At 43.7% G+C, this 16,882-nt stretch overlaps 1 protein-coding gene across 3 annotated transcripts in view; it reads right to left on the minus strand.

Annotated features, from left to right (window-relative positions):
• Window positions 1-260: 260 nt before the first annotated feature.
• Window positions 261-16,882, minus strand: part of CUEDC1 (CUE domain containing 1) — an 85,636-nt gene continuing 69,014 nt past the window's right edge. For 2 of the 3 annotated variants that reach the window (XR_015798168.1, XR_015798169.1), the window contains 5 exons: window positions 13,888-13,971; window positions 7,057-7,146; window positions 5,517-5,610; window positions 2,034-4,812; window positions 261-1,111 (listed from right to left, as the gene is read on the minus strand). Coding sequence is in view for 1 of the 3 variants with exons in the window: in XM_088152326.1 (XP_088008452.1) it covers window positions 2,035-2,099; window positions 4,754-4,812; window positions 5,517-5,610; window positions 7,057-7,146; window positions 13,888-13,971 (392 nt within the window). In the remaining 2 variants the exon portion in view is untranslated. The remainder of the gene's footprint in view (window positions 1,112-2,033; window positions 4,813-5,516; window positions 5,611-7,056; window positions 7,147-13,887; window positions 13,972-16,882) is intronic. The other variant, XM_088152326.1, reaches the window with a different exon arrangement.

Consider the following 16,882-nt stretch of genomic DNA (forward strand, 5'->3'; position numbering starts at 1 on the left):
GAGGACTGCCTGCATGTCCTTCCTTCTCTAGCCCCAAATTTCCAAAACATCTCAGCAAGGGTGGGACAAGGCTAAGGGCATATGACTTGAAAACTATAGGAGACATCAAGTTCACAGAAACGGAAAGAGGACAATATATAGTAATGCAAGCTTTCACACCATTCTTATTTTTCGATCTGGTTTTGTTTTCCAGCAATACAAGGAACACAAAGTTAGAAGAGGGGCTACACAGAACCAGGGAGGGAGGGAGGGAGGGAGGGAGGGAATTCAAGTTGAGCTGAGAGTTGTTTAAAAACTGCCTTAAAACAGAATCAACGAGAGCGGGAGTATCCTCAGAGGGGTCAAAAATGTCAAGATGACATCCACAACCATGAGATCACAACCCCACTTTTTTTACATGTAACGAAGTTGGAGCTTTGATCTCATGTTTGTGGGTGCCACCTTGACTTTTTTGACCCCCCTCTCCCACAGACACCCCTGATTAAGGGGAAAATCCATCAGGAACTGCTTCTGATTGTGGAAGGGATCTGCAGGAACATGTTTTCATAGAGAGAAATTTATATTATTCTGACTATCACCCAAATAGCATGATTCAGGTTTCTTTTCTATTAGCAGCAATAATTATATAATTATAATAAAAATCATCCTCCACAATACAGCAAAATGTTGAGGGCCATCCTCTACCTGGATGAAGGACGCAAGTATCCATTCATTCAAAAGTCACGGTTCAAAAACGCCACCCAGAAACCACTTTGGAACAATTGTGTTGCTTTTCATTCATGTATCTGAACTGCATTTTATAAGAAATCATCATTATCCAACTTCAAAGTTTGGTGTAGAAAAGATTAGGCCAGTTGTCAGTTTTCTCTCTCCCCACCCCCTTTGGCTGGGGGGTGGGACTGGATTCCTTAGAGTGGAAAAAGGATGGGTGAGAAAGACCCAAATTCTAAATCGCCAGGTAAAAAAATCACAACGTGCCTTCATGTTCCACTGCAGTTGTACTTGGAGAAGCCTCAGACCATTCCAGGGTCACCAGCATAAATTCCTTTTTAACCATCTCGCTGTCTCGTCTTATTTGGCTTTTTTCCCTCCCTAATTGCCAATTCTGGATCTAGAAAGGAAAAAGAGAGAAATATGGGAATCCTAACAAAAGCAGAGCTTGATGGCTTTATAATAGGATGTTCAGACATTTAGAGCTGGTCCTTCTTAGCTGAGCAAACTCAGGGAGGCAGCGAAGGACAGGAAGGCCTGGCGTGATATGGTTCATGGGGTCACGAAGAGTCAGACATGACTTAACAACTGAACAACAACTTCTTAGCTTTGAGCAAAGAGGAACTGAAGGAAGGTAAAGTCTCCTTCAAGCACCTCCAAGCTGTTTTCTTGGCAATAGTACAAAATGGGCTGACATTGATTTCTTCTTAAGGGTTTTTTCCCCCTTAACTTTCATTCTTGGATTTCCTTGTGGTCTCCCATCCAAGAATTAGCCAGCTCCCACTCTGCTTATCTTTTGAAGATCAGTCCAGGTCAGGTAGCTGCTGTCACCTAGTTGGAAACTGAGCAAAGGTGCGTTTGAAAAGCTCTTTGGGGCAGAGTTAGGGGTTCTGCTCCCCCTTGTTGTCATCATCTCTGCTTTTTGCTCTTGTGTCTTCCAACACGGGCATAGCAACAGAAAAAAAACAAGCAGCACGATTCCACGCATCTTTGCAGCGGGCAGCAACATGGACTGAGTCCAGATGGCCAGTGTAACATCAGAAAAACAGGAGGCCAATTCAGGAAGAGAGGTTACTTAAGAGCATCGTTTCCAAGGCCTTCTCCACTCCCACTAACTACCTAGCACTGCTCAAGGGAAAGCCCCACCTATTTCTGTTTATTATACCTGTTCTGTTTTAATATGAGAATGTGTTATTAAACAAGGACCTCTTTGAATGAGTTAATTGGCTGTTCAGTCTCTGTAAACAACAATAACCTGGAATATTCCTGCTCAGAGTACCTGGCAAATGAGCTGATAATTGCTGGAGCAAAAATTAGCATACCTTATTGTACTTCTTTTGATGATTCTTCTGCCACAGGTAGCTTTCTTCTTATTTGGCAGTCCTCATCTGAAACACAGAGGCAGGAGAAGGCTGAAGCCTGCAGATCTGCCATGGCCCGACTCAGCAACTGCGCTAGAGTTAGTGTCAACTCAGAGGCAGGAGAAGGCAGGGCGAGAGCCATGCTGTTCTTGTGGCCAGCTATCCAGATGATGTCTAGCAAGTTGCTAAGCCACACCAGATGCCACATCAAGGTTTCTGATCCTCCTCCAATAAAAGCATTAGCTCTCACACTGTCACTACCAATGCCCTTGATTAGAGTTGGCAGCCTTACAAGTTCCACTGCTCTTCCCATCACATCATCTCTGAGGTGTCCATTTCTACAATACAAGTTCCTCAGGGCAGGAACCTGTACTTTGTAGGGCCACAGTTGATGGATGATATAATTTCAGGGTCCCAAAACTCAGGGTGCATTAGGGAGATGGGCCAGTTGTACCTCCTAGCGTGCCAACTGTTTAATCTTAAAAGATCTTGGGTGCTCAGATCACCTTCTCCATACTTCAGGCCTTAGGCTTCATGGTTGCTCTGATAAAAGGACGGTTCCCATCTTCTCAAGACACTCATGTTCTCCTGTTTGTGAATATCTGGCTTCCACATTTCTCTTCTGGCAAGAGCATTTGGGGACTGAGGTAAGAGTGGATGGATAGAGGTACCTAGATATGTGGTGAGCTCTAGGTTCTGATGATGTATGGTGTTATGGTTTTATGATTACAGTAGTCCACCCATGTTTAATTAAAGCTCTAGCTGGTCCAAAATGCAGCTGTTTGAGGTGTGATGGGAGTTCCAAAATTCTTCCATATAATGCCCCTATTATATGGAGAACGCGCTGGTTCCTGGTTGGCTGCCAGGGGCAACTCAAGATGCTGGTTGTCACCTTTAAAGCCTTGTATGGTTCACAGTCTGGATGGGATCGTCTACTCTTTGTGGATTCTGCTCGTCAGTAAGATCAAGCGGGGTTGGCTCACTCCAGATCCCTTTGCTTAGGGATAGTCCCCTACAGGGCCCAAAGTCGAGACATCATTGTTGCAGCCCCATGTCTTTGGAAGGGCTTCCTGCCCAAGATCAGGCTAGCTCCACCCTATATTTTAGGAGAAACCTTAAAACTTGGCTTTTTAAGAAAGGAAGAGGAGATCTAGGATAAGTTAGAACCCCACCCTGATCTGTGGCTGGATGTTTTGTTCCCAGTGGCCTTGGTTTCTCTTAGTAACTTCTGTTATTACTATTTTATACTGTAATTCATTATTTTATTAAACCATTTTTATATTTTTACTCTTTTATGGTTAGAAAGGAATGTACACTACTCAGAGTTGCCTGCTGGATCAAAGTGGCAGAGAAGCCCCAGTGAGTTATATAAATCACTGCTGAGAGAAGGATAGCCTTAGAAATCATTTAAATAAATAAACCAAGTAAGTAAATGTTATTTATTAGATATTATGATTTCTTTGATTAGAGTTTATATTGCTGCCGTGAGCTACTTAGAGTCTTGAGGACATAAATGGTTTCTGTCATTTTGCTATCTTTTATTCCCTTTTTTTCTTCCTTATTATATTTTTAAAAATGTTTTTACTTGTGAGCCACTCAGAATCATTGGGAATCAACTGGCATACACATTTCATGCTAGCTAGGGAATTCTGGGAGTTGAAGTCCACGCATCTTAAAGCTGCCAAGATTGAGAAACACTGTTCTAGAAAGCCAGGAGAGTAAGCATTCCCCTTTACTCAGGGGCCAAGTTCTTCCAGAAGAGGGGAGTCTCTGCAGAGTGCGCCATATCTGGACTCCCCAGTCACAGCTGAGTTACTTAGCCTATCTCACAAATCAGAAGGGTCCATTCTAAGATGGCACAAGCCACCAATGGTTTTTGTAAGAAGGTTTTCCTATTAGTAATAGAAATGTCTCTGTATTTTTTTTTTTTTTAACATGCTGCATGAGAATCAGGCGTATATTTACAACGGAGCAAGATGACATTATAGGAGGAGAGACACATCAGTATCATGGCTCAGGAGAAGTCTGGTCAGACCTTTTCCAATTAACAAATTTTATTAAAAGGCAGAAGCTTTCAGAAGGCAGAGGGAAAAAGGAGGGGAAGACAGAAGACAGGATGGTTATGCAGATACAGGTTATATGTAAGACAGACCTGTGGACCAAGAAAAGGAAATTAACTACAGGTAATCCTTGCTTAGCAACCACAATAGGGACTGGAACATTCATTGTTAAGCAGGGTGGTTCAGCAAGGTATCATGTGACCACACCCAATTTTACGACTTTTTTGCAGCGGTTGTTAAGCGAATCACCGCAGTTGTTACATGAATCATCCGGTTCCCCATTGATTTTGTTCACCAGAAGCTAACTAGGAAGGTCACAAGTGATGATCACATGACCCCGGAATGCTGCAACTGTCATAAGTGCGAGCTGGTTGCCAAGTGCCTGGATTGCAATCACATGCCTGCTTGGGCACTGCAACAATCGTAAGTGTGAGGACCGGTTGTAAGTAATTTTTTCAGTGCCATCATAACTTCAGACATTTGCTGAACGAATGGTTGTTAAGCAAGGACTACCTGTACACAGTGGACAAAAGTTTGTAGCCTAAGAGACAATCTTGTGAGCTGGCAGAGTTGCCATGATGGGTGGTAAAGGCCAATATTTGGAAGAGGCCCTGATCTTACCACATGAATGTCCTTCAACGTCATCAAGAAGGTTAGCTGTTGAGGCTGCAGTCCCCATCCTGGATGTGGAGTTAAGGAGGAACAAAAACCATAATCCAAACCAGGTCTTACCTCAGTGGTTTCAGTGGACATTGCTAAGCCTCAGAACACGGGAAACCCAATCAAGGGTTTTTTGAAGCCCTAAAGCAGTTTTCCTCAATCCAAAGTGCTTGACATACATCAGATGACAACCTTAAAACTCCCAACCAATGGCAGCAGGGCTGCTTGGAAGCAGTCCTAGTTTGGAAAAAGATCATCTGAGCCTGTCCTGGGTTTGAGACTGGCCTCAACACCTCTTCTTGGAGTTCTGCGGTCAAGGAGCATCAGATTGGTAGGCAAGAAAGAGAGGTCCTACTTTTATCCCTGGTCCCACTTGGAGCAGGAGAGCCAAGAAGGAACTTTGCAAATCAGCCAAACTGCTGAATGTCACCAAAACACAGTAGCTAGCTGGCTGGTTGGAGAAAGGCAAGGAGTCCTGAGTTCAAGCTCCTGTTCATAATTTGTGGACTTCATTTCCCAGAATTCTCAGCAATGGCCATGATGACAAGGGAATACTTGGGCAAGCCCACACTAGAATGAACCTCTCCTTACACTTGGATTATGGGAACCAGCAGTGCCCGGAGCAATGTTCTCATTCATGAAAAGAGAACTGCAGGGGTGACCCTCAAGATCACCAGGTTGGGAGATCAACAGAAGGTCATTTCATACAACTAGGAAAGGATACACTTGATGCTTCAAAAGCTGTTTTCTTTTTGACTTCCTCATTTTGGTCTTTTCTGAGAAAGCTCTGGCAAGTTCAAACAACTTCTTGCGTGTAGCTAAAAAGAAAAATGGGGACAAGTTTATGGAAAAAGAAAGAAGTATCTCCAAGTATTCTTATACTCAAGTTTGGCCTTCATGTTGCCAAATCGAGATGCTTAAAGACTAGAAACTTGATTAAGACAAAAGCTACACCTCCTTCAACATCCTGAATTTTGCAGCTGCAATACATTTATTCCTAATTGCAGAAAAAATAGGGGAAAATCTTTGAAAAAGGCAGAGATCCCCCAACCCAGAGAGCCAAGTTATCTGCCTGACTTCAGTCCTTCCAATGCATCCTTCTGCAGATTAAATGACGAGATTGTGTCCTCTTTGCCAAAAGGAGAAGGGAATGGCAGTTAAATCTTACTCTAAAACTTACTTGGGGTAAGGGTGAGGCAGCAGCACTCGAGTGTGTCAAAATCGGGAAGGCAGCAGATGTAGTGCAAACCCTGACCCTTTTAAATGGGTGCGTGACATTCCATCTGCCCTCTTCCCAGTTTTGACACACGTGCACGCAAACCCACCCATGGATGCCCTGAACCGATGGTAACAGGCTATCTGGGGAATGCAAGGAAGATTGTTGTATCTTCTAATGTCTTATTGCTGCTCCCTGCTTTGGAGCATCTGATGTCTGAGAGAAGCTGCATCGCTCTGCCTATCCAAACGGCAAGGATCCATTCATTGCACTGGATTCTTAAAGGCACGCAGCAATGTGAGGTACTACAGCTGTAATGGCACCTGCACTCCAGCCTTCCCCAACTCCAGATATGGTGTACAGCTAGTCCTCGCTTACTGACGGCCTCATTTACCGACCATCTGAAGTTACGATGGTGTAAAAAAAATAGCTCTGCAACCAGTCGTCCCATTTAAGACTGTCACAGCGTCCCGTGGTCACGGGATCACCATTCACATGCTTCACAACTGCCTTGTGACAAGCAGAGTTAATGCAGAAGATGGAAGTAAAATCGTAAGTCGCAGTCACATGATGTTTCGCTTAACACGGAGTTGCCAGTCCCAACTGTGGTCACTAAGCGAGGACTACCTGTAGTGTTTTGTACAGTGAGAGAAAGTGACTGGCCTAAAGTTTTCCAGGGAACTTCCATGGCTGAGGGAGGATGTGAACATGGGTCTCCCCACTACTGGTCCAACATTTTCCCCACCACACCATAACCTCTTGGGCTGAGAGAAACAGCTGGCCCTAAGCCCCCCAGGGAACTTCCATAGCTTGTGGGGGGAGCAGGGGAGAAGCTAATGTTTGCCTTGCTCTGAGTTCAACACCTTCACCACCGTGCCACCCTGGCTGTTCCACACTGTCGGGACTTCCTTTCTTCAAAATTCCAGCTGGCTTGATGCCAGGTTGGGGGTGCAGGGAGGCTGGTATCCAATCCCACAGAGCGACAATGGCAGGAAATATGCATCACAGCCTTGGGTTCAACTCAGCAATATGTCATAATATAACTCACATTTCCCCATGTGTTTTAACTTGTCCCTGAATAAGGCATCTTCGGAAATAGCCCCGCTGGGCACACCGGTTAAGGAGCGAGTGACCTCATCTGCAAGACAAAGCACATTTAGGATCGACAGGAAGCAGCAGAAGCCGAGAGAAGATTTTGAGCAATCTTTCCAATCCACTGGACAGCTTGGATTTCAAGTCCCATCCTTCCCAACCTTTGGCCATTCTGGCTGGGAATTAAGGGAACTGACATCCAGAGGGCACCAGATTAATTTCAGATGATGAAGAAAGTAACAAGCGCTCCACCACAGCTACTAGTGTGCTGTGGAAGTGGTACAGTGTGTGAATGTGCAAGTGTATGTGTGAGACAAATCTCAATGGTAGATCACTTGTTTGGCATCAGAAAGACTTGAGATATCATGCATCTTGAGCTCCTGAGGAAAAGCCTGGGTGATTTATTTTATTTTTGTTTATTTTATTTTTTTGACAACCACGGTTAATTAGCATCCACAGTAAGGGAGCTGAGCATCCTTCCTCCAACTGCACATTATCTAGATGTGTGGGTCTCAGCTCCCAGAATTCTCACACTAGCTGAGGAATGCTGGGAACTGAAGTCCTCGCATTTGGAGAGCATCCAAGTTGGAGAAGGCTGGAGCAGATGAATTCAGTGTGTAACTCTCTGGCTGCTGGATTTACATAATACGTTGAAACCAAAATGCCGATGACCATAACAGGACTGCCATGTTCACACAACATGCTATGCCTCTCCCGATCATACTATTGCCCATACTCAAAATCTGAAATAGGGACGTGAGTATTTCACCTAGCATAAATTGTGTCTACTCAGAAGTGAGCAGAAAAGCTGCTCTTCCACATCTCTGTGAGGTGCAGATTCCTGGAGTTTTAAAGATTTTTTAAAAATGCAGATTAAGAGTTTTTAAGATTTTAGCTTCTTACAGCAAGCATGCAAATAACACAGCAGCGGTCTGACCATCTCTCTCCCCTTTTCTCTTCCTGCCAATATAAAATACAGGAATATTCAAACCTTCTATAGCAGGGTTCCTCAACCGTGGCGACTTGAAGATGTGTGGACTTCAACTCCCAGAATTCCCCAGCCAGCTGGGGAATTCTGGGAGTTGAAGTCCACACATCTTCAAGTCGCCACGGTTGAGGAACCCTGTTCTATAGGGCATAGTTTCTCAACCTCAGCAACTTTAAGATGTGGGGACTTCAACTCCCAGAATTCCCCAGGCAGCAGCAGTTTGCTTGTTAGTAGGTGAATGTGCTGTGTGCATTTTCAGAAGTAAATAGTAAGAGACTCTGGATAAGCATGGAATGCTAACACTAGGCTCACTTTTCCCCTAAGGCTGTATTTCTCGTGGTGATTTTAAGATGTGTGGACTTCAAGGGGAATTCTGGGAGTTCATGGGTAGCCACTGGATACATCTACAGCTGGGATTTTCTTCTTCTTTTATGCATATATTTTTATTAAAGATTTTTTTTCCATAGGTTACAGTTGGAATTTTTTTTGAGAGAATGAGAAGCACCAGGCAAGTGTTTTAAATAAATGTTCCAGCTTCAACTTTTCATACAGCTGACAAGCCTCCGACTTGAACTTCCTTAAAATGTGCCACAAGGAATGCAATTTTCGAGAAGGCCTAATCTGCTTGAATACAGCAACTGAATGGGGAAATAAAAATATTGATACGTTTCCCAGAGTGCATTACAGTAATTCATCAACTTAGAAAGATACTCAACGCTGTGAAAAATATTGCTTGAGAGAACCTTCAATAATTCATCAGGTTTTGAAATGTTCACAACACTCAACAATTATTATGAATCACATGGAAGGTATTGTTGAAGAAAGAGGATTAAGTTTTTTTTTCTCCTTACATATTGCTATTGTGCTTATTTGTATCCAGGCTGTTAAACTTCCTTATCTTGAGCAATTAATTATTCATTTTCTTGTAATATCTCTTTGGTCTTGGCTATGGGGAGAGATTACAAATTGCATTTTCTTATGCAGCTTCGGTGGTCTCCTCCCATCTTTTTTTTCCTGCCCTCGCTTTCTTCTTCCTCCCTTGCTTTTCCTTTTTTCTCTCTCTAAATCTTCTTCTATTAAAAATTCATACATTTGGATAGGTCAATTAGCAGAACTGCCTTTTATTTCCCTTCTCCTATAATGTTAAAAGTAACAATAAGGTTTAACGACATGTGATCAGGATTTTTGGATTTTATGGTTAAAGTACTACTGTATTTTTTTTAATCCTTCCTGCTTTAACTTTTTCTTGTGAAATGGTCTGGATATGGCTTATACGTCCCCTTTCTGCTTTAATATTAATCATATCTAGCAGCAAGTCTCCTTTGTAACAGGGTTCAAGCCTTCAGCTGACCATGGAAAAAGATGGGAATTGAAAATGGACTTCTTTCAGAGACTCATTCTTTCCCTACAAACAACTTTTCAGAAAGTTTTTTGGGGGGAAGGCTTAAGGCTTAACTAAGTAGGAATTGTAGATGTGCAAAAGGTGTTGCACATTTTATTATAGATTTTCTAAGGTATTGTTGAAGAAATATCAGAGGAAGAAGGTTGCTTTCGAATAAAGTCCAACCCCAGATTCTCTAGAACAACTAATAATTATTTTCAGTATTTGGATCCTGCTCTGAATTAGACTGAATAAAGTCCTGCATCACTCTTTGGATTGGAACACTTCACCACTTGGGACTGATCTTCACATCCAGGTTGCCAGAACACAAGCACAGGTTGTTGATGATTTCTCAAGGGTAGGAACACACATCATTCTTTAATTCCACCCATCTTTGCATACTGCACATCAAAAGTAGCGTGTTTCCATTTGTAATGGTAGATCCTGTTACAGCAACCTTACGATAAAGATAACGTTAGTACTCATGGTCGGTGCTTCTCGTCTGGAGTACCTCAAAGGGCTGACATCAATCTTCCAAGTCTCAAAGAACCTCTCCCCTCCCTTCCGAGATGCTTCTCCACCAACACCCCTCCTTCAGACTCAGATTTCATTTATCAGACCATTGTCTAGGCTGTGGCTTTTCCTCCTGTCTCCCAAGGTCATTCCTGGTTTGAATGATGCACTTCATGGCAAGCAAACATCTATGCTACAGTTGGCTACCATGCTGTGACCAAGATGCTTCCTTCCTTCCAATCGCTGGTGGTGTCCTTCAGAGCCCTTTTGTCCTGGGATGTGGGGTTGCCTGCCCCCTTTTGAATAGACTTGACCAGTCCAGTTTGTCTGTCTCACAGTGGACCAATAAAAAGTTGGATTGTTTTTTTCAATAAGTTCAACAACACAATGGTGAAAAGCTGGGTTTTCTTCTTCTTTTTTTACAAGTTCATTGATGGAACTATGAAATGATGGAGCTTTCTGTTTTTCTTTTACCAGGTAAAATTGTCAAGAGTTTTACCTGTTACTCCTTCTAGCCCAAATGACAGGAAGATTTTTTGAACTGGTCCACCAAGGATGCTCCAAATGGGGTCAAGTACAAAGGGGAATCCAACAGGAGGTCTATCAATGGAAACCACATGTCCTCAAAGAGAAAGGAAGGCATTTGGTGCTTATTTTCCCAGATCAGCTGGGAGGAATGAAAAAGGAATCCACCAGTCAGAATCATGGTAAATGCAGTCCAGAGAGAATACCCCTGGGGGCCAAAGCAGAGGAAGGGGCTGAAATCCAGAAAGGAATTTCTTAAGCTGGTTTCATTTCCAGCTGATTAAAGCCCTGGAGTCAAGCAGCTTACGCCCATAGTATAGAAAAGCCCTGTGATTTGTAATACCTTGCAAGATTTCATATACGATTTTAATTTACTGGATATTTGGTATTTTAGTAATCCCTTCTGACATGACTATATTTTCCTTTCTTCTGCACACAGCAATTGCTTTTGGTTAGGTAATTTCCTAATATTTCATTCTGATACTTGAAGTCAAAACAAATACGATGTAGAACGTACTGCAGTTTCAGATCATGGTCCTATGAAATACTGTTCCGTTTGAAAAAAATGTCAAATATGTTTTGAAGGGCTCTTTGAATAAACCTTTGCTGAAAGAAAGATTTTATTAAGCAGATGGAACAGGAAATGGCAGAGGTTTGTTGTATTAACAGGGACTTGGTTAAGTTGCTGCCTTGTTACAAGAACTACCAAAGTGTTTATCTTGAACTTGACTTATGACAAGCACTTTTTATGAGAGGAAGTGACAATTGGCCATAGATAATTTTGTAGAGATAAATGCTAAGAAATTATTACTCCTTTATGCAAGTTATTCATTACCTGACCAACACAGATGTTTGTTCCCTGCTAAATAGGAATTTTTTACAAGCTTTCTGCTCCAAAACAGAATTTTTAGTACCTTGCACCATGATATTGGGAAAAGAGAGAGAAATCTAGTATGATATTGATCTTCAAACTCAAGCCAGTTGAGCAGTGTAATATCATACCATTTATTGAGTGACAAATGGGAGTGTATACGTGGATCCCAGGTTCTCTCCTTGGGGTTCTAGAAAGGCCTGAAAATGTGGTTCTGATCTTAGACCTAGGGTTAATGTGCTTGTGGGTCTCTTCTTGTGGCTTTTTGCTATTGATATAGTGGTTGTAGTCCATGCTGTCTGTGTTGTTTTATGTTTTTAATTGTTTTAAATTGTTTTCAGGGATTTGGTAAGCCATCCAGAGTTTGCTGGAGTGGATGGCCATAATAAATTTAAATAAATAATTGAATATAATGTTATAATATAATTTCCAATCTGTATGTAAAGCATAGAGTATATGAAATTCGAAGCTTCCACCCCACCCCAATGCCATTAAGATTTATGAGAATACATTCAAAAGGTTCTAAAATCAAATTAAAAGAGAAAGAGAAAGAAAGAATCCTTGGCATATTTACTTACACATAAATTTAATTAATCAATTTAATTTCTTAGATTTGCTATGGCCACCTGCTCCAGAAGACTAAATCTAACCAAGGAGAGGGTACAGCACTGTTTTAGGGGTTAAGAAAGTCAGATCAATCCAAATTGGATAACTTTAGGGAAACCCCACATAAATTAAAATCTGCCTTAATGACTTCCAAGAAACCATATCAAAAGCTTTTTCACCGTCCAAAGAAATTATAGCTGCTGGATGTTATCTGTATTGAGTTAATAATTTCATTGTATCCAAAACTTGATTCAGGGCCTGTATAAACCCAGCCTGGGTGAATATTAATTAGAAGAATAAACTACTCTCCAGGCCAAAATAATTTAAGATTTTATGCTGACGTTTATTCTAGCTTCAGTCTGGAATAAGGAACTTCAGAATTCAGCTCCTCTTTGGGCTCAGTTTGCAAGTTATGATTGGACTCACTGAAATTCTGGCAATTATTAGTTGTGCAAGGATGGATTTCAGTACCTGCATCAAACACTGCAACAGACATATGGAAAACATTGGCTTATAAATATAATTTTGACCATTTACTTATCAGAAGCTTACACTGCGGGACAACATAGTGTAAATGGCACAAGTATCTCTGGTTTTCAGTAAACTGGGCCTCTCAAAATATTATTACTTTGGATCAACTCAATTCTGAGAAAGCAGACTTTTAAAAAAACGAGTTTATGTTACAGAATTTCTTGGCAGTTTACTCAACATTATGACTCAATACTGGAAGGAGAAATCTATATCTGATTTACAGCAATGGATGACTGATATGCACATTTGTCAGTATTTGAACTTGTTTATTTACAACTAGCAATATTATATATAATAGAAAATTATAACCTCCATGACATTTCTGAATCCCTTGTTTGTTCATTGAATTTTACTTTTTATTTTCCCTTGTCTTCTTTCTATGTTTGTTTATATATTCTCTTTAATGTTCAGTAAAAATGCCCCAAAAATGAACTAGAGGTTTTATTTTCAGGCAAGGAAAAAGACTTTGGTGCAATATGGTCGAATTGGAGTTGTTCTGTTTAGAACAGGGTTTTTCAAATGTGGCAACTTTAAGATATGGGGACTTCAACTCCCAGAATTCTGGGTGGCGAGGGAATTCTGGGAGTTGAAGTCCACCCATCTTAAAGTTGCCAAGTTTGAAAGGAACAACTTTCCAGGCCCTTTTTTCCCCTCCTTACTTTTAATTGTTTTGGTTATGATCATAATTGATTATTAGTAATTCTGAGGTTAGATTATCTTTTTAATAGCTGCATCATATCTACTTCTTTTTATTAGTTTAATAGGATTTTTAAAGTTTTATTTTTTTCACGGATTTGTTATTTTGCTGCTAACCTATTTTTTAAAGTGAATTTAGATATAATTGATTTGAGTGGCTTACAGAAAAGACCACCATTAAATGCAGGGCCAAACCAGACTTAATGCTGTAAGCATTTTTACATCTAACATGAGTTCTGTGAAATAGAAATGGATCCTTCTGGGCTTTCCAGCAGTGGAAAAGGATAGTTCAAACCTCTGTCAGCAGCATCCATGTGGAGGGGAAGGGGGTATCAAAATCAGCAAGATGGCAGACAGAGTATTGCAATGCAAGCCCCGCCCATTTTGAACATGCCCTGATGTCACAGGGGCGTTCCAAACAAGGAGCCCGCAAAGCGATGCTTCAACCACCATCCTGCTGATTTTGACCCACTACTGCCTTCTGCAAGGAGGAAAAAAGTCTTCTATTTGCACTGCAGGGGAACCGTCCATGAATGTACAGTTCAGGCAAGTGGTCACAAAGCTAAAACTCTGTCTTGGGTGGCAACCTGATACACAAAGCAATTTAGCACAATCTCTAGCCACAAAACTAATAGTAGCCTTGGCAACAGAGATGCATTCAACCTAACACACTTACCTGATAATACTGAGGACAACGTGGGATCTGAACTGAGGGCAGTGCTGTTCATTCTGGATTTCTTTGATTCGTACTTTAATCGATCTAGATGACAGCACAGAAAAACAAATCTTTTAAAGGAAATTGATGAGCCAACCTTCTACATAAACTCCAAGGACACCGTGCAGTTAACAGTAAAGCAATGGGATCAAGAATTTAACTATAACATGATAGAAGAACACAGGAACTGCAATATCCATAAAACCCATAAAACCCCATGGGATATCCTTGGGAACTTGCCAGCCTGCCATGACGCCCTGGCACCTTTGCCAGGGTCACGACAAACAGCACAACAGTCAGCCACCTTCCCAGTGCCTACAACCTGTAGTGTTGTAGGCACCAAATAAACAAATGCCTTTCTTAAATATATTTGTAAAAAAAGAGAATTAAGCATGATCCCAGATCTCATGGGAGCTCACAGGTAGTCATTTTTAAGTACTCTTAAAATATCTTTTAAATTTTGTGGGTCCCTGAGTGCCAACACTGTAATGTTACAGGTTGTACAATGCTCACAGCAGAGCCATCATAATGCTATGATGTAGCAGTTGCAAACTTGGGAACTTGCTTTACTTTTTAAGATGACAACAAAAAAGGGGAGCTGAATACGCAGGTCCTGACCATCTCCAGGGACGTCACACTATGCCCCTGATGCTGAAAAACTATTTTTTTTAAAAAAGTGCAGAACTTCCCTTTCCTTCAAATGAAAAAGAAACATTATTGCCTCTGGCTTCGATAAATAGCTAAACCTGGTGAAAAGCCATCTCTGACTTGTGAAACATTCAAATTGTTCCGGTTCACACAATTTGCTAGACTCTTATTAGCATCACATAAGATGCTTGCATCCTTATAAATAAAACAGATGTTGGCTTAATGTGAATATCTGGGTTCATATAACAGGCTAAGATGGGATTTCCCAAACTTTATAGAGTGGGTCAAAAAAGTCAAAATGGCACATCCTGTGAGATTTGCCCCGTTCGACAGAGAAACTCTCGTGACACGTGTGGTTCACAAAGAAGGTTTACTCATGCGTAACGTAGTAGTCACAAGCAAAGCCAGGACTGGCTTGGTACAATTGCATCACTTGTTATATTCCCCCCTTCCCGCGCTTTTTCCCGCCTCGTGATCGCGTTGCGGCTGTGGGCAATTAGGCCCCCCAATGTCCCCCCTGATCGTTCATGATGGCAGGGTCGGTCAGAGTCCATTGTCCTTGATTGCCAGTCCCCCTCCGGCTGGGTTGGCCCCTCCCTGCTACGTGCAGACCCGCGGGTTCTGTGCTGCGTTGCGATCTTGTTTCGCTGCCCTGCGGCCCCGTTCCTTGCTTGCTCGCGCCGTTATCAGTTCGTAATTAAAAGCTTCCGCTGCGGTTTTCCTGTTTAGCTGGCCGCAGGTGGCTCGTTAATTAGCGGCGCTTTCGGTTCCTCTTTTCCCCGCTAGCTACCGCCGGTGGATTCCGCGTGGTCTGGTTGCGAGCTTCCCTGCAGCCCCGTGCTTCCCTGAAACCTCGTGCTGACCGAACCTGACATGCCGCCCCCCTGACGACAACTCCCCCCCTCGGTCCTATTTCGGCTTCCCGGGGTATTTACTGTAAAAGTCCCGCACTAGGTCCGGCGCCCTTATGTGGGCTTTACTCACCCATTCGCTGTGGGACTTGGGGAAATGTTTCCATTGCACTAGGAGCTGGGTCTGCCCCTTGTGCCTCCGGGCGTCCAGTATCCGGTTGATTTCGAAATGCTGCTAACCCCCGACCATGATGGGTGGTGGTACTCCCTCCGCCTTGTGCCAGGCGTTCCCCGGCTGGTGCAACTTTAGCAGGCTGCAATGGAACACCGGGTGGATCTTCCCGAGGCTTTTCGGGAGCGTCAGCCTGACGGTCACCGGATTGATGATCTCCGAAATGGGGAACGGCCCCACAAACCTCGGGCTGAGTTTTTCGATGCCTGGTGCGTCTTTAGGTTTTTGGTTGACAGATACACCTGGTCCCCCACTTTCCACTTTTCCTCGGGGAGCCTCTTGCGGTCCGCGTGCTTCTTGTAGTCGGCTTTGGCTCTTTGCAATGCCGCGTGCGCCGCTCGCCGGGTCTCGTCGATTTGGGCGAACCAGGCGTCCAGGGAGTTGATCTGGGATTCCGGCTGAGGCAGCTCCGGCATGGGGACGAATTCTCTCCCGGTGGCTACTTTGAACGGAGAGAACCCGGTGCTCTTGTGGACGGCGTTGTTGTATGCCACCTCCGCGAATGGTAGTAGCTCCGCCCAATCGTCCTGTTGGTGCCCCACGTAGCAGCGCAGGTACTGTTCGAGCCCCCGTTCAGGCGTTCCGTGGCTCCGTCCGTCTGCGGGTGCGCCGCGGAGGATAGGGCTTGTTTCGTCCCCACCCGCTTCAGGAACTCCCGCCAGAACCGCGCGATGAAGTTGCCGCCCCGATCGCTGACGATACGTCGAGGTGCGCCGTGGAGTCGGTAGACATGTTGCACGAACAGTTTCGCCAGCCCCTCGGCCGTGGGGACTCGCCGGCACGCTACAAAGTGCGCTTGTTTGGAGAATAAGTCCGTGACCACCCAAATGGCGGTCTTCCCCTTACTCTCCGGGAGCTCCACTATGAAGTCCATGGCGACCTCTTGCCAAGGGCCGTCGGGTTCCGCTACCGGCTGGAGTAGGCCTCTAGGTTTGCCTTTGGCTCCTTTCGCCGTTGCGCACACCGGGCAACCCCCTGAGTACGCCTCCACGTCCTTCCGGAGCGTGGGCCACCAAAACTGCCGCCGGATTAAGTGGAGTGTCTTTACGAAGCCGTAATGCCCCGCGCTCCGGCTGTCGTGGGCTCTCTCCATGACCTCCCGTCGGCAACCCTCGGGCACGTACAGCTTTCCTTCGTGCCACCACAACCCCTCTTGGCCGGTTAGCGCCTCTCGGTTCTGCTTGAGCCAACCGTCCCGCTCCGCTGCCTCCGCGAACCCTTGCCT

The sequence above is a fragment of the Python bivittatus genome, unplaced genomic scaffold (genome assembly GCF_059951505.1).
Source record: "Python bivittatus isolate LINGU-HERP-01145 unplaced genomic scaffold, Pbiv_v1 ctg000690_np1212, whole genome shotgun sequence".
Lineage (NCBI taxonomy): Eukaryota > Metazoa > Chordata > Lepidosauria > Squamata > Pythonidae > Python > Python bivittatus.